Source organism: Canis lupus, chromosome 20, assembly GCF_048164855.1.
Source record: "Canis lupus baileyi chromosome 20, mCanLup2.hap1, whole genome shotgun sequence".
NCBI lineage: Eukaryota > Metazoa > Chordata > Mammalia > Carnivora > Canidae > Canis > Canis lupus.
Genome location: NC_132857.1, coordinates 6,159,806 through 6,183,113, shown reverse-complemented (window position 1 = coordinate 6,183,113; position 23,308 = coordinate 6,159,806). Strand labels below are relative to the sequence as shown.

The 23,308-nt window shown below is 33.5% G+C and overlaps 1 protein-coding gene across 2 annotated transcripts in view; it reads right to left on the bottom strand.

The window, feature by feature from the left end:
* The window catches only part of SLC7A11 (solute carrier family 7 member 11), an 89,130-nt gene extending 82,333 nt beyond the window's left edge, over positions 1-6,797 (bottom strand). Inside the window, exons 1-2 of one of the 2 annotated variants that reach the window (XM_072788375.1) lie at positions 5,947-6,797; positions 2,274-2,400 (exon numbers count right to left, since the gene is read on the bottom strand). In XM_072788375.1, the coding sequence (XP_072644476.1) occupies positions 2,274-2,400; positions 5,947-6,223 (404 nt within the window). In that variant the 5' untranslated portion in view covers positions 6,224-6,797. The remainder of the gene's footprint in view (positions 1-2,273; positions 2,401-5,946) is intronic. The other variant, XM_072788376.1, reaches the window with a different exon arrangement.
* Positions 6,798-23,308: the final 16,511 nt, after the last annotated feature.

Sequence of the window (23,308 nt, the reverse complement as noted above, 5' to 3'; positions counted from 1 at the left end):
CTTTCAAAACATGCTCAGGATATGCAAAAACCCTTCAGTTATGGCTCCATCTGGTCTAAGCATTCCCTTCCTTTTGGTTTGCTTCTTCCAACTAGAAGGAGCTGAATACCTTTTGCCTGAAGCCCCTTTAACTCATTGATAGTTTTTTTTTTTTATACCCCGTATCTTTGTTCAATCTATTTTTGCTCAAGGAAATTCTTTTAACCCTCTAGGTGAGAGCTCCCCAAGTACATTCTCTTAGTGAATCTCATGGCTTCCCTTTCACACTGCTTATCACAGTAGCAACTTTATATTTACTATGTGATTTCTTGATTGATAACTATTTCCCTCATGTGCCCCTGAGCTCCATGAGTTCCAAACTATGTCCATCTTAGTCACTATTTTATCCCCAGTATTTGATATAGTATCTATCCTAAGTATAAACCCAGTAACTATTTGAATATATGGTTAATATGTGAATTCAATCTAATGATCCCCACTATGTACTGATATATGATATTTCTTTTCTTGAAATCTGTGTACTACAGATTATCCCTGGCAAGTCTGAAGCATAATTTTAAGTACAGGTATTGAGGCTCATTCTACTTTAGATCTCTTTAACTTACCACGCACCACTCAGCGGCTGTTTAAGGAATGAAAAAAATAAGTGAATGAGCACTGTATCCGTGCTATTATGAACAGAGTGATCATGCTTATCATAATGCCAAGCAATCAGCCAAAGCCATGCAACAAATACATTGCTGCTCAAAAAGAATTTACTATCTATGATACTCAGGATACTGATTAAGGAGTATAATGGTTTAAAAAAGTGTGAGATAAAATACATTTTATGTATTTAAAATGCCTGGAGTTTTAACGGAGGAAACAACATAGACACCTGAAATATTAAGTAAGAATACAAGATACCATGTTGAATGTCAAGTAAGAAAGAGAGACTGCATTTTTTTTTCAGAAGAATTAAGAGAGAAAATAAATATAAACTAGCGAAAACAGGAAATTAACTGTGGAAAAGATAGGATTTAGGTTAACCCTTGAAAAGTAATATCCAGATAAATCAAAAAAGAGCAGGTGATACATCCCAGGCAAATCCCAGATTTTAGAAAAGGTCCAGAATACTTCTTTATCATTATTTCACTATAACAAGTTTTAAATCATGCAGAATAGGCTAGTATGAGAACAGACATATAGAAGTAAATACTACTCTAAGTTTCTTGTTAAAAAAGAGATGCCCACAACTATAAATATCGTGAGTAGTGTTAAATCAATACTTACTAGGTCTGCATTTGCTACTTATGCCCCAAATATTAGGCTAAAAGCTCACAGGAACTCTCAGCTGTGTATGTCTGATAAGTTTACAGTAAGAGCAAGTTTCTCCAGTTATTTCTGTTAAACTCTACAATCAGAATGTGCAAGTCACACTCTATGGTAGGAGTTAGCTTTAAGGAACTGTGATACTCTAAACTCCACATATGACATCACAAATTTCCCACAAAGGCAAAGGAAATTTGCTATTCAGAGTGACTTAGCACTATTTGGTTTGATTTTATTTTATTTTTTTTTGGTTTGATTTTAAACCCAGACAATTAGAAAGGAGAACAAGTCTTACAACAATATAATTTTTTTTTTTCCATTACAGTTCACTGATTTGCTTAACAAGAGGAAGTGAGTCATTCAAGGTTTGGCTTTTTTTTTTTTTTTTTTCCTTTAGTAAAGTAGTAAACTCAATGACACACTAAGTTGTTAGGCACAGAAGTTTCCTAGTCACAATTGAGTGAAGTTAAATGATGATGCAATCCACAAGAAGAAAAACTCCAACTACTGGCTTAACATTTAATTTTGCCTGGCCAGTCAAAAGGTATGATTTATTAAGGTAGCTTTTTATGCTCCATATCCTTTCAGGTCAACATATTTTCTAGAAATGTTAGTGAATGATTGAATATTAAAGAAAATCAGACACTTTACAAATCTGGCATGGATGGAGAACTTCTGCCAGTGACAAAACTGCATTAAAAACATTAATTGAAAAAATAAAATAAAATAAAATAAAATAAAATAATAAAATAAAATAAAAAAAAAAATAAAATAAAATAAATAAAAACATTAATTGACAGAAGTGTTTCATCACAGATTTCAAATCCTGAAATAGACATGCTTACAACATGGTCACATGACATGCCTATTTCTGATCAGTCAAAAATAATCAAGATGATTTAAAGAAGGGTATAATGAGTGGATTTATTTTTCCTTAATTTTTTTCTAATATATGCTCTTACCGTATTATGAGCAGTTCCACCCAGACTCGTACAAAAGCTGGCAATGGGCCAAACACTTCCAGAATATATGTATAATGACCACCAGATTTCTTTATACTTGTTCCCAATTCAGCATAAGACAAGGCTCCTGTGAAATGTCCATAGTAAAAAGGTACATAATTAACACATTACCAACTCATCCAATAGAAGAACTGATACAATAATGTTTATGTTACTGTATCATTTGGTCAGAATGAGGTCCTTATTTCAAGAGAAAAAACAGTCATCTGATTGTTAGAAGCCACCAAATCCCCTTATAACTTCCTCATATTTGAGATTCAGTTCATTGTATTCAAACAATATAATTTTATTTGAAATGGTAAAGACAGACTTCTAAAATAGTATCATACTATTAAGAATTTTGAATCTCAACCCTGAGGAAAAGAGAAGACAGGTGCCAATCATACTAACCTATTTTTAAAGGAACTACACACCAAGACAAGGAATTATCTCAAATTGACCTCATTATATTAAGAATCTTTTTAATAAATGATATTTGTGTTGCACATCAAATTTAACAAGATTTATTTGTTCTTCAGAAAAGTATAGACTCTAGGCCTCACGAGAACACATTTAATTTGTAGGATATGGTTTGTCGACAAAATGAATTTTGACCCCAATATTCTATTTCTAGAAAAGGTTTTCTTGGATTTTTTTTTTTCTGAAGTGCACACTTCTGAGTAGTTGAAACAACATACTGTTTAGAAACAGATGCTATAAGTTATGTATATTAAGTAAAAATCATGATAAACAGCAATTTTAACACTCAGCAATACAATTCACATGGATTTGAACAAGGTCTAGAACCTCCCCAAACCTACATTTCTTCCTCTATAAAATGGAGATCTCAATTCTTACCCCATAAGGGAGTTGTGTGTATACATGGGATAATGGGTGCCAAGGACAGTACTGGGCCTGATACATAGAGAACTCCTCACAAAATATACTTACTATTTGAGCAATGAACTGTCAAGAAAATGAAAAAAAAAAAAAAAAAAAAAAAAACATCTTGACACTATGTGAAAAATTCTATTCATACTACCAAGAACTCAAATGGAACACAATTTTGGGAGGAGCTACTGCAGAGACTACAAGTGTGGGAAATTATTATTGATCAGTAAAGCTTCAGGCAGAGCTGTCCAACAGGAGTAAAATTTGGATTTTCAGTGAAATCTGAGTATCATTAATCCTAGTCCTGAGCCTAGCTCTGTATCAGAATCACCTGGAAGTAAATTGTTTTATTTAAACACAAAGAACAGACTCTAAGGCCATACCCCACACTTGTTCTCTACCAAGGAAGTCCAGACTCTCCAAGAGAGGGATCCAAAGAAATACATTATTTTAAAAATTTGTACAGGTGATTTTAAAGTAACTAGCTTGCAGGTTGATATTTGAGGATCACTAATATATAGCTGGCCTATTTGTAATGAATCGTAACTAGTTGCAATTCACTCTGTTGGAAACCAGTTGCCACGTTGGTAGCCTGCGCCAAAAAAAAAAAAAAAAAAAAGCTTCCAATATAAAATGTTATTGGAAAGTCTTAAGTACCTCAGAATTTATTGCCAGAGAATCAATACCTAGACCTGTGTACGCTTTGCTGAAACTCCAGGATGGTTGCCCTAGGTTTAAATTGAGTTCTGGAGGAATGAGAGTTTCATTTAAAAGTCTCAAGCTCCATAACCATTTTACCCCGATGAAAGAAGTTCAAAACAGGATGTAAAAATCCATGTATTGACCCTGGCTTTAAAAAAAATTGTAAACCAAATATACAGATTCTTTACTCTTAGTCCCAGAGTTCTAGAGTTTTGAGAGAAAGGATTTGTTTTCCTTACATTTTGCTTTGCTTCCTGTTAGGAAGGTGCTCCTGTCAAAAGCTCCTAGGAACTTAAATGACAAATAAAATGTAAATACAGATAAGTAGATTAATATAGGAGTATGCTCCCTGCGATTAGCAATCAAAGGATACCAACTCAAGTGTAACCTTAGCTAGTCCTTTTAATTTTTTTTTCCTGAGTGTCTGCTTAAGTTGAATTACTCGCACAGAACCATATTTTCATAGTACAGTAGCATTTTAACTAGTTTAATCCTAAGCACAATCCCCTTTACCATATCTGAAGAACCTTTTATTGTGTACACACATCAAATCACACAGTGGGAGCTGCATGTATGTAAGTATGAAAAGTCCAGGAAATAGGTTATGGTTTTTCCTATTAGACATTGATTTATTCTCAATTTACCAAGTATTTATAGAAGATTAAAGACTGAGGGGCACAAAGTCTCAATGTATACACCAGAACCCTATAGACCACAAACTCTTTGTAAAAACCTAAAAATAATTCTCCTACAGATCTTTCTATACTAAGGCTTTGTTTTAACAAGTTTTACTTGAAATACCTTCTTCCTAATAATGGAAATGTGGGTTCTCTAGATGCACACCCAAAGTAATTCACTGAAACATCACAAGGCCTTAAGAATGAATGGATTGGTACACGTAAGGCCAAGAGTAAACGCTTAACCCTAGAGTTAGCTTTGTATTAGTACCTTTAAAGAATAGGGCCTTTCAGCATTAAAACACACTACCTGCCACAAAAGAGCAAATAAATACGTCTTATTCATTTACCACATAGTATAAGTCAAATTTAATTTTTTTTTCAGCATCCACCAGTTTTTGTCACCTTTATAACCAACTCAGGTAACTTTCTAGTAACTTGCCCACCCCATGAAAGGTATTTATTACCTCTTTGCTATTAACAGCAGATCCACACAAGAGATCTAGGTTTTGAAGCATAATTGAGAATCATACTTCTACCTCTAGGTCTGTTCAGGCTCTCAGTGGACAAGTGGACTAGGTATCTACATCCCCGAGGACCAAGCGAACTATAAATGAAGGAAACAGATCTGGGCAAGCAGGGCAAGCTAACACCCAATTCCAGTTTTACTATTTATATTGCAAAAGTTTACAGGTGTTAGGAAGAGGTGAAAGATTGAAAAAAAAAAAAAGAAAGAAATATGCTCGGACCCTTGCAATAGTCCCACTCATCACAGGAACCGAGTTATGTGCCACCAACACATATTATCATGGCAGGACTTTTGAAAAAAATATCATGGCAGGACAAGCACACCAACTGAAAAAGTTAAAAAAAGACCGCACCCCATTCTCACCCCTCCCCAGGTTTGTTTTGGCAATAAAAACACCGTAACACTTCTGCTGAATACTCATTTCTGTGTCTAAATAGGCCATGCCGGCTTTCACTTCACAGGTGTTTCATTCAGCGTGCCAGCTGCCAAGGCGCGTAACTAGGCAAACTGCCTGGTGCAGAAAGTTCGCCTGTATTTTCCTGGGTCATCAGAAGTCAGCCTTGGCTCTCACCACCCCAGAGAAAGTCAGAAAATAGTCCGTCTTGGCCAGGAAAAGAGGCTGAGGGCAGCAGGAAGCAACTGGACACTCAGGGTCCTGCCAGGAGCGGACAGTGTTTGGGTCCCCTCAAACTGAAGCAAGCCTCAGAAAATCTGATGTAGCCCGTGTTGTTCATTCCAAACATTCATGAAGAACCACCCTCTGCTTTCCCAGAGAGCCAACCGCCCAGTGCCACAGGCAACACCCCCCCCCCCCCCGAGAAGAAGCTGCACTCACCAAACAGGGACAGGACCCCACAGACTGTCCAGATCACCAGAGACATGCCCACGCTGCCGGTGTTCTGGAGCACGCCCTTAGGAGAGATGAAGATTCCTGCTCCAATGATGGTGCCAATGATGATGGAGATGCCCCTCACCAAAGTGATCTTCTTCTTCAGCACCACTTTCTCCTGCCCAGGGGGCTCCTTGCCACCCAAGGAAGGCAGCTTCCCATTAACATTCCCCTGCAGGTAACCTCCACTGGAGATGGTGGACACCACAGGCTTCCTGACCATGGTAGTGACACTCAGGGAAAAGTGAAACAGAGGGGAAAAAATAAACAGCCCCCCCCCAACTTTCAACTTTGGTGTCTCTTGGGGGGACTGACCCAAATCTCTTCCTCTCTGCTTGCAGGTTGTCTGTCTCAGTGCTACTGGGTGCACAGGTAAGGACTCCAAGGGGGTACTTTGCCCCCTCCCAGCTATCTAATTACTGCTCAGAAACACCTGTGTGCTCATGGTGCTCCCGCTCCTCCCCTACCTCCCACTAGCTCTGCTGCTGAGCTGCTGCTGCTGCTGCCCTAGCCTTACAGACCGCTCGCTTCCTCATGGGCTGGTATTTAAGCTCCTGCCTGTCACACCAACTTATTCCAGCTTAATGATGATGCAAATTCTCCAGGTTTGCATCAGCCACATGAGAAGGCTCCAGCATTACTCAGCTCTTTTTTTTTTTTTTTTTAAACATTAGCAGCATGTTGCTCAACTGACCTAAGCTTCTCAGAGAACAAAGCACACACTTAAAAGGGATCTTAACCAATCCAGAAGTAGTAAATTCGGAACAGACCTTCCCAGAGATTTAAAGCAACTCCTAGAGAGGGACAAAAGCGCTTCACTCGAAGAGAAAATGAAAAATGAAACAGGAAATGATCACGGCTTTGTAAAGGAGTTTGCTTTTTTTTTTTTTTTAACTCACCCGTAAAACATCGCACACGCAGCTGCTTTGATAATGAAACACAACCCAAAAAAGCTGCATTGTTCACAGCAAAAAAGATTTTAAGATTTCATAAGAGTTCCTGCTTAGTTTTTTTTTTTTTTTTTTAATTTTGGGTCTCTGAGTAATAGAGTCAAATCTAGGATTTACAGAGCTAGAATGAGCCTGTGTAGCCGCAGTCCTGCACATGCCAACAGTGAGACTTACTCAACAGTAAAAAACAAAAACTATTTCTTGGAACCTGTAATATATGTGTATTTAAAAGCATCACCTGAGTGTGACGGATGTAAAAATCACCGTGACTCCAGAAAATAGCCATTTTCTGATTCTCGTCGGCTCTAGGCGATCTCCTGAACCAAGTAAAAGATACAAAATCTTCATTTGCATGTTGTTTCATTGACTTTACCAAAAAAAAGTTCATTTCAAAATTAAGCAATGCTTACAAGGACATAAAAAACTGTGCGTATACCAAAAACTTGAAAAGGAATGCATAGGATGATAGTTTTGGAAGGCGTTGATAATACATATGATTTTTTTTTCTGGAGTGTATGAACTATTGTCATATCATGATTATAAATTTGAAATGAATTGGAGGGACGTCTGGGTGGCTCAGCTGTTGAGAATCTCCCTTCTGCTCAGGGTGTGATCCCAGGATCTGGGATCGAGTCCCACATTGGGCTCCCTGTGGGGAGCCTGCTTCTCCCTCTGCATCTCTCCTGAATAAATACATAAATCTTTAAAAAATAAAATAAAATAAAATAAAATAAATAAAATAAAATAAAATTTATTAGAAATATAAGCTAAGGTTAAAATGTTTACTTAAAACAGTAAGAAAGATAAAACATTTTCAAACCCTACTAACTTTCTTAATCTAGTGTCTATAGAACAAATACCAAAAGAAAAGGAATCCTATATATCACTTCGGGCTGTGGTCATAGGTGGTTTTAGATTCAGTGACAAGAATGGAACATTATTACCCTGCAGCTATACTTACAAATCCCATTAAATACACTTCTAAATGTCCCAACAACAAACAAAAAAACTATGTGTGAGAAGTGAGAATGAGGTGGGTGGGAGCTTCACGAGGAACCAAGAAACACTCGCTGGGAAAGTGGCTCAGAGAAGATTAGAACTATTTCTGTTATTTTGGCACCTGAGAAAATTCTATGATACCCATGCTCTTCCATCCAAATAGTTGAGCCTCTATCATTTCCTTTTTATATTATCCACCTAAATCCTAGATAATTTGCTTTGGGTATCCCAAGTTAGGGTTTTTATACAGCCAAAATAAATAGTTTTTCCCAGTTGTTATGCTTTTCATAAAGTAAAAATGGGTGGGGTCCCTCATTCAATCGTGTTGATACTCCTCAAAAAAAAAAAGGAAGCTAAAAGAAGCTTCTTCTTCACTTCTCCCTCTAGTGTCCTTCCCCTCATAAAAGTCAGAGGAGAGGTCTCTGTTTCCCTAAAAGGAGAACAGATCAGTGCTGAAGAAATAGAAGTTAAAAAGTAGAACACTAGAAATCCCAGGGAGTAACTTTTCATCCTTACCTCACATGGAACCACACTTCGATTTTACATTTGGTGCTAAATGACTAAACTCATGAATTGAGACTAAGGACCCCACTCAGACAGGAAGTGAGATAAATTCTACAAGAAGAAACAATGTTCTTTCAATACCAAATAACATTCTCCTTCTTTGCAGTATTTAAGACAGTATTTTTGAAGAAAACTTGAAGTCTCACTAATGGCCAAAAGAATAGTACAATCCCGTAAGAGAGTCATATTCAAAAATTCTGCAAAGCCACACCTAGTCCCCAAAGACACACATACCTCTCCCAACCATCCACACATTTGCAGAAAATTCAGGTTACAAAGAAGATGTTGAGTTACCTTCAATGTTAACAAACCCCTATAATCAACAGTCCTAAACTTATAAACTCAGAATTTACAGTCTTCAAATATTTGTGTATCATAAAAATGAATTCTAAGCAAGTGCATTTATATCCTTCCCCTTGCTTCAGACCTCATTTTACGCATTCCTGTCAGATGAGTGCTATTTACAAATATTTATCTAGTGCCCTCTGTGCATAAGGGATCACCTCCACTCTCTGAAAGTATCTTATGAAAGGACCAGATGTGATATAGTGTGGTGGCTTCCCTTTTCTGGTCATAATTTCTGTTCCATGATTATAAATATGGGCATGTAACATCCTGGCCAAAAATATCCTTTTCCTGGCTGCCATGGATAAGGAATGTGACCTGAGCCAGGACATTACTAAACAGGATTAGATTGATCATTTCTCAACTATTGGAAGTTGTAAACATGTGACCCAGAACAACTGGTGCCTTGCCATGTTGAGTAAATCCTCGTGAAATAAAAGAGAATATGCAGAGGTGAGAGGCACTTTCAAAGTCTCAGAATCATCAAGGCCTGATTTAGTTCCTAAGGAGGGACCTCAGATTGGCTTTAGATCCTGAAGATCTTCCTTCAATCCCATACGCTACATAGTTTTCTTGTTAGGTATGGTACCTCGTGTCACACCAGAAAACAGCAACATGGGTGGTAGAGCCAAATGTGAATGGTGTATCGTCAAAGCTTCTAAAATGGGCTGATAAATGATAGTCATTAGACACATGTGATCGTCAGCATTTGAAATGTGGCTACTCCAACTAGGATGTGCAGTAAGTATAAAATAGCCACAGAATTTGAAATCCTATTTTTAGAAAAAGAACAAAAAACCCTTGTCAGTAATTGTATTATTCATATTAATTTCTCCTGTTTCATTCTATTTTTTTAACATAGCTATTCAAAATTAAAATTTTATGGGGCATCGATGATTCAGTCCCTAAAGTGTCCAACTCTCAATTTTACCTGACATCACAATCTCAGGGTCGAGATGGAGCCCCGTGTCAGGCTCTGTGCTGGGCATGGAGTCTGCTTAACATTCTCTTTCCTTCCCTCTCTCTCTGCCCCTTCTGCTTGTGTTCTCTCTCTCTCTCTCTCTCTCTCTCTCTCTCTCTCTTTCAAATAAGTAAGTAAGTAAGTAAGTAAATAAATAAATAAATAAATAAATAAATAAATAAATAAATAGAATTATGTCTATGGTACAAAATCTGGTTCACACTCTATCTCTAATATACGTCGCTGATCTAGAAGAAAACATAAAATATATTCTTCAATAGGTGTAAGCAGGGATTTCTTAAAAGGGACATACAAAGTACCAATCATAAAAGGGAGATACATTGAAATATATAAAAAAATCAAGAATTTCAGTTCATCAAAAGATATGATTAAGAGATTGTAAAAGCGAACCATAAAATAAAAGAAAGTATTTGCAACTGACAAAGATCCCATATCCAGAATAAATAATAAATTCCTACCTATCAATAGGAATAAGACAGGCAACCTAACAGAAAGTCAGCAAGAAATTTTAACAGACACTAGATAAAATGGCCAATGTATTTTTATAAAAACTGCAAAACCATATTAGTCACTAGGAGAATTAAAACTAAAACCACAATATGATATTAATTCTCACCATGATAATGGCTCACATAAAAAGATTGACAACACCTGGAGTGGTAAGAATGTGGCACAACTGGGGTGCTGGGGTGGCTCAGTGGTTGAGCATCTGCCTTTGGCTCAGGTTGTGACCCCAGGGTCCTGGGATCGAGTCCCGAATCGGGTTCCCTGCAGGGAGCCTGCTTCTCCATCTGCCTGTGGCTCTACCTCTCCCTATGTATCTCTCATGAATGAATAAGTAACTAAATCTTTAAAAAAAAAAAAAAAAAAAAGAATGTGGCACAACTAGAACTTTTATACTCTGATGCTGGGAGTATAGATTGTTGCAATCTTTATGCAAAGTTGTTTGGTAAAATCTACTTACATTAAATAGACACATACCTTTTGACCAATATATTCCATCCCTAGGAATATAAACCAAAAAATGCAGCACATCCATGTGCCAAAAGATATGGATGAAAATATTCATAGTAGCTTTATTCATAATGTCCAATAACAAAAATAACACAAATATCCATAAACAGTAGAATGGATAGATATATTGTTGTATTTATTCAGTGAAATACAACAAGACAATAAAAAAGGAACAATATCTGGGCAGCCCGGGTGGCTCGGCGGTTTAGCACCACCTTTCAGTCCAGGGCATGATCCTGGAGACCCAGGATCGAGTCCCACGTTGGGCTCCCTGCATGGAGCCTGCTTCTCCCTCTGCCTGAGTCTCTGCCTCTCTCTCTTGCTCTGTGTCTCTCATGAATAAATAAATAAAATCTTTAAAAAATAATAAATAAAAAAAGGAACAATATCTATGTACAAAAATATGGAGTACTCTCAATAATATTAGAAGATAATGCAAAATAAAATACTATATGATTGAGTTTACATATTTAATGTAAATGATTCTATGGGGTAAGAACTCTGATGATTATCTTTGGAGATAACTGGATTCTAGTTATTGAGTGGGGACAGAAAGGCAGTTCTAGGGTTCTGGTAATGTGCTATTTAACACACATAAATAGGGGGTAGTAATTGCATTAGTATTTTAACTTTGTGATAAATCACTCAGTTGTACACTTGTATTTTGACACTTTACTGTATTTATGTTAAAATTCAATTTTTAAAAAATAAGCATTTCAGTTGAAAATTTATGATACCCTCTCAAAAACAGATCAAGCAGATAAATAAGCAAAACAATATAAAATTTGAAGAATATGATTAATAAACTTCAGATAGTAGCTCTATAGAGAACTTCCTATGCATCAAATAGAAAATATAGATTATTTTAAAGTATATATGAAATTTTCACAAAAGAAGCCATATCTACAATAAAAGGAAACCCCATTATGTTCCAAATAATTAACACAGACACTAACACACTTTTATATAATGCAACAAAATTAAAAATAACAATTATAAAACTAAAAAAGTATACCTTGCATGACTGGAAATTTAAAAATATATTATCAATTTATCTTTACATTAAAGAAGAAACATGAGAAAATACACAAATTGCTGGAAATTAAAGAAAAAAGTAATAAAATTAAAGAAAAAAGTAATAATAAATAAATTAATAAATAAATAAAATAAATAAATGAAAAATAAATAAATAACAAATAATAAATAATAAATAAAGAAAAAAGTAAAAGAAAATAAAGAAAAAAATGTAAAACTATAAGTTACATTAACAAAAAAATAAGAAACCACATGCACTGTTAGTGGGAATGCAAACTGGTGCAGCCACTGTGGGAAACAGTATGGAGGGTCCTCAAAAAATTAAAAATAGACTTACCATATGATCCAGTAATTCTACTACGGGGCATTTACTCAAAGAATATGAAAACACTAATTCAAAAAGATATATGCACCTCTATGCTTATTGCAGCATTATTTACAATAGCCAAATTATGAAAGCTGCCCAAATGTCTATCAATAGATGAATGGATAAAAGAGAGGAGGTATATTAATATATATACACATTAATATATGTAGTGGTATATATGATATAGTATATACATAATATTATATATATTATATAATGGAATATTACTTAGCCATAAAAAGAATGAAATGATGTCATCTCCACATCATGGGTGCATCTAGAGGGTATAATGCTAAGTGAAATAAGGCAGTCCAAGAAAGACAAATACTGTATGATTTCACTCATATGCAGAATTTAAGAAACATAACAAAGGAACAAAATAAAAAAGAGATAAACCAAAAAACAGACTCGTAAATATAGAGAACAAACTGATGATTACCAGAGGGGAAGTAGAAAGAGGGATGAGTGAAATAGGTAAAGGAGATTGAGAGCACATGTATCAAGATGAGCACTGGGTAAAGCATAGAATTGTTGGATCACTATATTGTACACCTACAGCTAATATAACATTGTATGTTAACTATACTGGAATTACACTTTTTATTTAAAAAATTAAAAATAGGAAAAATTTAGGGCAAAAAAGCCAAATATCCAACACAAAATTTGGGAAGCAAAAGACTGTATTCAAAGAAGGAAGAAGATAATTCCAGAAGTGAGGAAAGAACAAAAAGGCAATAGAAAATATTCCCACAAGCAAATTGTAATTATTTGCGAAGACTAATATAGATAAAAGTCTGACAAGAGTGAATAAGGAAACATTAGGAAATTAAGTAAACCTAGAATAAAAATGAAATATTTTGGAAAGCTAGACAGGTTTTAAATAATAAAGGGATATAATAGACAACTATATGGCAAATACTATGAAAATCTAGTGTAAATGGACATATTTGTGGAAAACAAATATTAGGATTTGAAATGGCACAAGGAGAAATAAAAATATTGAATGAATAGAAAAATTGAATAACAATTTAAAATGGTAATCAAGGACATGCTTGACCCAAATAATCAAAACAACAATAACAATAAACAAAAATTAGGCCTCATTTATTTTACATGTAAGACCTATTGAATTTTCATGAAATAATTCCTTTCTTAGAGAAGTTATTTAAGAGACTTAAGAATTCTTCCTGTAGGAACAGGCTGGGATTTTACCTGAAATTGTATCTTTACTTTCTTTATCCTCCCTGACCTGCTTTCTGTATTCCCTTACCAGTAGTCATTAAAGCATTCTTTAGTAGATCATTTGCATGTGATTCTTCAGCGCACAGTATTTTTCTGGAGAATATGACCAAAGATGGTTGATACTGAAAGTAGTCTAGAAAGCAAACTCTAAGAAAGAGATTTGTAATTTACTCACTCACCTGTCAAATAGCATGAAGGACCCCAACACTAGTGCCAAGTAGAATACTAATAGCCACTGTCAGGCTGCTGTATTGCAATTACTAAGACTTTCCCCTGAGGTGAACTAGAAGAAAACACAGTTGAAAAGGGATGCCCTGCCTTGCGCAAGTTCTTTGGTATTTGGGAACACTAGAAACATTCCTCAAAGTCAGGAATAAGATAAATTCACGTCACCATTATCATTTCAGATTATCTATTTGGAACTAGGCATTGCAATCAGATAAGATAAAGAACTCAAGCATTAAAAAAAATGAAAAAGTGAAGGAAAAACTTCTATTTTATAATTACCTGTCAAAAACAAAACATTTAACAACAACAATGAAAAATTCCTACTATAATCAAAGTGTTATAAGGTAACAAAAACAAATGAATAGAAAAGCAGATTTCATATATATGTGTGTTTATATATAAAAACAATTATATGAAATAATAAAAAAAGAATTATGTTACTTATAATACCAATAACGAATTTAAAACTGAAGACTGAAATTAACAAGAAATTGGGAAAGCCTGTATTTAAAAAATCAGCTTGAAAAAAAAAAATCAGCTTAAGCAAATAAAAAGGTATGTTATGTCCTTGGATAGAAAGACTAATATAAAGCTGTCAACTTTTTAAATTAATTTGTAAATAGAACACAATCCAAATGAAAATGCCAAAAATTTGTTTAACAAGAAAAGGTAATTCTATAATTATATGAGAATGTTGTTTCTTACCTGAAAAATAAGAGCATTTACTATCAAGATGTATTTTTATTCTTCAGTAGTTAAAGCTTCGAAGCATCAGTATTTTAAAAACAAAGTAATAGAACAGAATACAAAACCCAGAAACTGACCCAAATACATTCAGAACTTTGTCAAATGATGAAAGTATCATCTCAAACTAGAGAGGAAAATATGAACTATTCAATAATGAAGTGAGGAAAGATAGATAGCCATTGAGAATACAAGAAGTTGAATCAGTCCTACACACCATACAACAGAAATAAAATCCTAATAGATCCAAGGTATCACTGTAAAAATAGAATTATGGAAGTCCTATAACAACATAGTAGAATTCCTGTAGAATCTAAGACTGCAGAAGATTTAAGTGATACAAAATCCAGAAGCCATTAAAAAATGATAATATTAAAAGAATACAAATTTTAAAACTTAAAATCTGTGTGGCAAAAGAATCATAGTCAAAAATGAAAATGGTGATAATCTATTTAATATTACAGCAAAATATTAAAATTGTTTAAATTTAAAAATTTTATACAAATCAATAGGGAAAAAAGATATCCAACCCAACAGAAAATTAGCAAAGGATATCAATAAATTCTTCACAGAAAAGGAAGTACAAATGGCATATGAAAAGATGCTCAGGCCCACTCATATTGAGAGAAATGTAATTCCATAAATCAAGGATATGCTTAATAATAAGTAGAGCTGGTCAAGAAGAGAAGCTTTCTTGAAGCAGCTCTTATTGTCCAAACTTGGAATAATTTGAGCATCATGAAAAATAATGATTGGAAAGAAAAATAATTTTTAAAATAATTTTTAAATCATTAAAAAAATAAGTATAGTTTTCCTAGGGGAAAAAGAGAGAAGGGAGAGGCAGGAAAAAATGAAAGTTTTTCTTTAAAGAATCACAGCTAATATGTAAAAGGAGTGAAGAATTAGAAAATCAATTATTTTTCAATTCAACACAATAATTGATTCAGATCAATAATTAATGAGTTTCAAAACCACAGGTTAAAACCTTGTTGAAAAAGAGAATATTTGCATAAGCTTGAATTATCTCTCCAAAAATTATTTATAATTTTCAAAGAAGCAAACAGACCTTTTATAACACAGAGATGTGACTGTCAGTCACTACCTTAATTAAGTGATCAAAGTAGATACCATCAATAGTGCCTATTGATGCAACCAATACTGATAATCTAATATTACCTATAGAATTCTAACCCAAAAATCATAAATGTACATAATCAGAGAATATTTTTTAACAAGTAGCCTATGCTTTTTTAAAAAATTCAGTGTGAAAAAAAAAATAAATAAATAAAAAAAAATAAAAAATAAATAAAAAATTCAGTGTGATATAAAAAAAGGCAGGAGGAGGACTGTTCTGTATTAGAAGAAATTTAAAAGATATTATAACCTAAGGTAATTTGTGAAACATAATTCAAGTTCAGATTTTTAAAAAGGGATATAAAAAATATATTGGGGACAACTGAGGAAATTTGAATAAGAATTGTGTTTTAAATAATATATGGAATTTTTCTTAATTATCTTAAGTGTGATAATGAAATTAGGATTACCTGGGAGAAAATAATTTTTCTTCAGAGATGTATGTAAAGTATATATGGGTATATATATATATATGGGTATATTTCATGATGTATGCAATTGACTTCCAAATGGTTCAGCAAAAATATGTGTAAAGAGAGATAAGTTAAATACAGTAAAATATTAACATTGTTTCATAGTTTGTGGCAGCAAATGTTTCAAAACATCAATGCCCATCCAAACTAGAATGGTTAAACAAGCCAGCTATTTAAAAAAACCCAAAACCTGCAAATTTCTTAATGTCAATATACATGGACTTCTAAAATATATACACTATTAAGTAATAAAGGAAGAACAATAATTATATGGGTGTGTGCATAAACATGACTGTATAAAATCTTCACGTGGAAATTGACCAGATGGGGTCAGAGTAGGAAAGAACTTTCCACTATATACTTTTTTAGTGCTATTTGATATTTAATCACCATGAATGAATACCTATTTTAACAATAACAACACTTTTAACAAAGAACATTGGAGACAGCTCAAAGAAGTTAGAAAAAAGAAGATAATGAAGCAATAGAAATCGGTATAAAAATGATAACAAATAAAAGAAACAACATGATTCTATGAAAAGCTGACAAACTACATGTACTTTTGACAGGATGGATTAAGGTAAAACCAGACAAAGTAAAGTAAATCTTTGTAAAAGAAATATAAGGGTCATAATTATCAACAAAATACAGGCTTAAAAACTAATAAAGTGGTACAAATTCAAACCAAATTCATCTGAAAAATCACATGAAACAACTTTCTAGAAAAATCTATATCACTAAAATCACTCAAGAATAGAATTTTTGAATTTTTTAATAGTTAGAAACTAATTAGCAATTTAAAAAATCATGTATAACAAATGAACAAAAAACATACTGGTGATTTTATAGGAAAAATCTATATTTTTCAAAGAAACACATACTTTATCTGTTACCCAAAGTAGCAAGAGAGAAAAAAAATCTCAACTCTCTTTATTAAGTTAGTATAATCTTGATATCAAAATATAGAAGGACAGTAAAAACAAGGAAAATGAGGATTCAGTTTTACTTGAAACACAGATAAATACATGCTAAAGTATTAACATAAATCATTTAAAAACTAGTAAACTATACTCAATAATGTATTTAACCATTCATTATGATCAAATCATGTTACCTAAATCATATAAACTTAGTTTAACAATAGAAAAATAAGTGCAAATTTTAAATTATGTAATTAGTTGGATGCTAAAAATTATAAATTTTGTATCTTTTCTATATATTATTTTTATGTATGCATATATAGTTAAATATACACATACATATCCTAGTCAATATTTTATTGGAATTCTGAACCAACACAAAAAGGCCAGAAAAAGAAATTAAAAGCATAAGAATTAGTTTTTAAAGATCCTTGTTATTCATAGAGGACATTACTATCTAAATAGAAAGCCCAAGAGAACCTACCTATATATATATATATATATATATATATATATATATATATATATATATATATAGTAATAGGAAAGTTTCTGGATATAAGATAACTATATAAAAAGATTACATTTTTAAAAATAAACAATAAACAACTATAAAATATAATCCTTTAAAAAGTATCATAAATTGAAATTTGCTAAATGATGAGTCTGTGGCAGAGAATTAAATAAGCTAACATATGGAAATAAATCTTATTTCCATCTAGCAAATGATCAAAAGTGAAATACCAAGTTATGCCTCTTAAAAAAAGTATCATTAATATTTTTTTAAAAGATTCAGAATCCTAAGTTCAAAGTTCAGAAAAAATGTAGTCTTTACTGAAAGACTTACAAAAAAGATTTATTAAACAGATATATACCCTCTTCTTGCATGGCAAAACTCTATATTTTAAAGATGTCAGTTATCAATGAATTGTGTATCAAACTAAAATCAAAACCTAACATTTTATGAAACTAGATGGCTCATTCTCAAATTTATGTTATGATGAAAAGCTAAGAATATCCAGAACACATTGGAAAAAAATTAGAAGAGAATTCAACCAACTGGAAATCATGACTTACTACAAAAACATGGTAAATAAATTCATGTGATACTGGTACAAAAACAAATAGACCAGTGGAAATGAACAGAGCACTAATAAAAAATAATTATATAGAGAGAATTGGTATTTGACAGGTAACACTACAGAACAGAGGAGACCGAGTGGCCTGTTTAATGCACAGTGTAGGAACAGATACGCAGCCAGAAAAAATTGAAATTATACCCCTACCTCACACCACACACACACACACACACACACACACACCACATACACAATACACACAAATACTTTAGACAGAGAAAGCCTTAAACAATGAAAAGCAAATTTAAAAAAATATTTTATGAGAATGTATATCACCAGATAGTGAAAGATTTCTTACACAAGACAGATATCTCCATGGCTTGCTTCTTTATTCAATAGGTTCTCTGCTCTAATGTCATCTTATCATAAAGACCTTCTTTAGCCACCAGATTAGAATACTAGCCCCTATACTTGATGCTCAATATTCTCTATATTATTACCCTGTTTTATTTGTCATCATGCAAATTATTCCTATTGTTGAGATGGGAGTAGGGACTTTGTCTACTGTGTTCAATCTTCTGTCCCCGAGATCTAGGACCTAGCACATAGTATTCTCTTAATAACAGTTATAGAACTATAAAAATACTTTTTAAAAAACCCTAGGAAAAATATTTATAAATTTATCACAATGATTTGAAATTTTTCTCTAATAATCTTCATGAATATAGAATAGGCCATATTGAAAGACATTCACATTCACCCTAAGAGAAAGGCCTAATGCCCAGAATATGTAAAGATATGTGCAAACCTATAAGAAAAGAAAAATAATTAAAGATAGGATTTAATCAGACTATTCACAGAAAAGAAAATCTACCTGACAAGAAACATAAAAATGTGCATCATGCTAGGTGCACAACCACTTTACTGACAAAGAATAAATGTGCCACTTCCAGTCCACTTGGAAAAATCGAATGAGGTTTACCTCCCTAAAGCACAGAGAAGGAAGCAAATACACTCGAGACATCCCTCAGAGATCTCGGCTACATTCTTCAACAGCAATGGAGGTTTCAGTTGACCAGTCACAGAACATATCATATGAATGAGTGCGGTCCCCCTGACTTTCTGTTAGCATGACATCCATGCTCCAGACCTCACCTGGTATAAATAATCCTAGACTAATTCTACTAATCTGGGTAAGTGCCCAAACCATCTCCTCTGGCCTAGGTTTATCTCATCAATCTGAGAAGTATACAATCTACAATTTGATTGCAAGTTACCCTACGTTACACTTAAACATGAACAAACTTCATTCAACTTCCTCACTCACCCTAGGCTAACATAGTCTTGTCCAAAACACAGTCAGAAGAAAAAAACACATTCTTCTTGAATATACACGTAATGATTACCACAGTTGACCACACACTAGGCCATAAAACAAATCTCACAACTTTTCAGATGAAAGGTATCATATAGGTCATGTACTCTGATCACAACACAGTTAAGTTAGAGGTTGCACATAGGAAAAATAAAATGCTCATTAAGAACTCACTGGTCACAATACAAGTGACAAAAATTTTAAGATTTGTAGAGATTAATAAAAGTCAAAATGCTATGTTTAAATTTAGTGACCTCACTAACTCATGTTAGAAAAGAGGACTAAAAAATTAAAAGGGTAAACATATAAACATAAACAATTAGAAACAAACAATAAGCCCAAAGAATATAAAGGAAATCATTAGAAAGATGAAATAGAGAAGTTCCATAAACTGCAAATCAGATCTTTGAATGATGACAAAATAGAAGTGAACCTCTGGTTACACTGAGGGATAAGAAGAGACAGGGGACACATAAATACTATGATTGATAAAGGAGACAGAATACTAATAATGCAACTGACATTAAAAAGATAATGAGTGAATATGACCAACAACTTTATTCAAATGTAATGAGAACCTAGAACAAATTATTAGGGAACGTTAGCCTAACGAAACTAACTTGTGAAGACATAAAATATCTGAATGGCACTCTTTTAAGGAAATTGGAGAGTTGCAAAAGCTTGAGAGAGTAACACAGATCAAGATGGTTTTACAGGTGAGTCTTAGAAAAACCTCCAAGATTATTAGAGTTGGCAACATGCATACCCTACAACCTACAATTCTACTCATAGCGGTTTAGCTAAGAGAACTGTTCTCATGTGAGCACTATGAGAAGTCCTCAAGAACAATCAGAAAGCAAAACACTACAAACAATTCAAATTCCCTTTGATGGAGAATATTTTTAAAGTTATGTTTTACTCACACAGTGAGGTGTGAGGATGAAGAAACTATTCATCCATGAAAGAACACGGATGGATCTTACATAATGTTAAGTAGCATAAAGGCTCCAAAATCATTCAGTCCGATACTGTCTTCATGAAGTTCAAAAAGCAAAAACAAACACACACATGAATACACAATTCCTAAAAAGTGAGGAAATGATAAACACCTTAAAATTTAGGGTCATAGGAGGCAAAGAGAGAGGTTTAAAAGTTCAGGGGTGTCCATGACATTATTCATACATACATAGGGAAATAAAAATATGATTATGCATGGACTGATAATGATTTTTGCATCATGAACCCAGGAATATAATAAATGTGATTCCTTCTGCCTGAGATCCTAAAGGAAAGTAACTGCATCTTCTGCTTTCATAGCAGTAAATCTTAACCAGATATTTTATGCAGGAAAATGAAATAAAGAGGGGTTAATGTTTCACCCCTCCCAGGCTGACAAATGTTTAAGATGGACAACATCCACATGGTGGTGAGGATGTGGGGAAAATAACCTTAATGTTGATCTGAGAGCATGAATTCATACAACAGCCACTTTAGAATACTATGCAGAAATACCTAAAAACGCTTGAAAGTTGCACTTGCCCTATGAGTTATAAATTTCATTTCCAGGGCAGCCCTGGTGGTGCAGTGGTTTAGCACCGCCTGCAGCCTAGGGTGTGATCCTGGAGACCCTGGATCGAGTCCCACGTCAGGCCCTCTGCATGGTGCCTGCTTCTCCCTCTGCCTGTGTCTCTGCCTCTCTCTCTCTCTCTCTCTGTGTCTCTATGAATAAATAAATAAATCTTAAAAATAAATAAATAAATAAATAAATAAATAAATAAATAAATAAATAAATAAATTTCCAGATATCTAGTCTTAAAGAAATTCCCATACAGCTGCTCAAGGAGATAAGTACAAGGATCTTTCCCTGCACTCCTGTTTACAACCATAAAAGTGTGGAAACGCCCATATATTCATCATAAGGAAATGGATAAATTGTAATTTATTCCTATAAAATTAATACAACTGATAAGATATATGAACTAAATTTGCTTGCATTAATAGCTACAAAACATAAGCTTACGTGAGAAAAAGGAAGTTGCAGTAGAATATACACAGTATGATTCCATTTATGTAAAATTTATACAGGGGTACTTGGGGCGGCTTAGTTTGTTGCGAGTTGGATTCTTGGCTTCACCTCAGGTCATGATCTCAGGGTCATGAGATCAAGCCCCACATTGGGCTCACCAGGGAGTCTGCTTGAGATTCTCTTCCTGTCCTTCTGCCCCTCCCCCTGCACACACTCTCCCTCCCTCTCTCTCAAATAAATAAATATTTTTAAAAGCATACAATACAATTTTACATATTTTTAATGAATCTATTCCATGAGTAGTAAAAAAAAAACAAAACACATGAGGATATAGCTAACTCCAGAAGAGTGGGGTTACAAGGATGAGGTTTTGTGGAGATCTTTAACATTTCATTTCTTTCAAACAAAAATAAGGTGTGAACTTAAGGAAACATGGCAAAATAAATTCTATTGAATCCAGATTGTGTACCCTGTATTTATTACATTTTTAAACTTTTTCTGTAGGTTTGAATTATTTCAACAATAAAATTTAATTGAATTTTGTAACAAAATAATTTGACATCTCAAACTGTACCCAAAGTCCAGTGAGCACCATCAGCTCCGTAAAAATTCACAGCACACATATAAGGGTATCATTGTAATCCTTGGAATGGTACGATATATCCAGTTTTGTTTATAATTATTTTACTCAATTTAGCCTAAGTAATTATTAATAATCACAGAGTAATAATAATTATTATTATCCAGTTTTGCTTATAATTATTTTACTCAATTTAGCCTAAGTTGTGACATGAAAGAGACTTTGGGAAGAATACTCAGCCTCCTATAAGATAAATTTTTATCAATCATCAGGGAATGGCAGGAAGTACTCTTTCATAACAGATGGTTGAAGTTATATTAAACCTAAACAAACTAAAATCATCCCTATATGAGTAATTTCAGAACACTTAGAGTAATTAAAATCTTCAAATTTTTGTAGTGAGATTTTTTTGAAAATGTATGAGCTCCAGAGAAAATTTCAGAAGCAGTGAAGAAAAATTGTTAATGTAACTTATACATTTAAATATGGGTCATAGGTACAACTGAACTACCATGATTCTTATGGTATTTCCATTTCAAGAACTGATGCTATAAAAAAAAATTGTATGCCTTGATTTCAATCATGATATTGAGTCATCACAATAGAGCTATGGGCAAGTCTCAACTTGGATTTCCACTCCTTGTTCTTTTAAGAAGCGGGAAATCTTATAATGTCTGTAAAGGATACACCCTTCATTACTACTGACAGCATCTCAACACTATGGTTTATGTCAAATTTCACTACAATAATTTCTTAGAAGCTCTATACTTCATACTCCATACTGGGGGGGGAAAAAAGCTTATTAAAGAAATTTGCCAGAGAATACTCGCAAACAAAATAAAAGCATTCCTGAAAGGAGGGAAGGGTGGAATCCTGTCTCTAACATAAATAAATTTACATGCTTTATCTATTAAACAAAACAACTAATGAACTGTGAAATCAAACCAAGTTAATTCAGCCACAAGTGTATGAAAATCTCAATGTAAAATTTGGGACCAGAGTTCACCAAAGCAATTTCTATAAATTGGTTGACTCACCTTCTCAGGTGTCGCAAAGTACTATAAATAAATGGTAAAACCAATGGAATATTAAATTCTTTTGCTAAAACTGAATTATCTTTCAAATATGTTTGTGTTAGTAAATATTTGAATTAATTTTGCTAAACAAATCCTTTTTCACTTTGAACATCCTTTGAAGGCATATAAATACTATACAAGGTTCCATCCCTGACTATATACAGCCCTTAGAGGG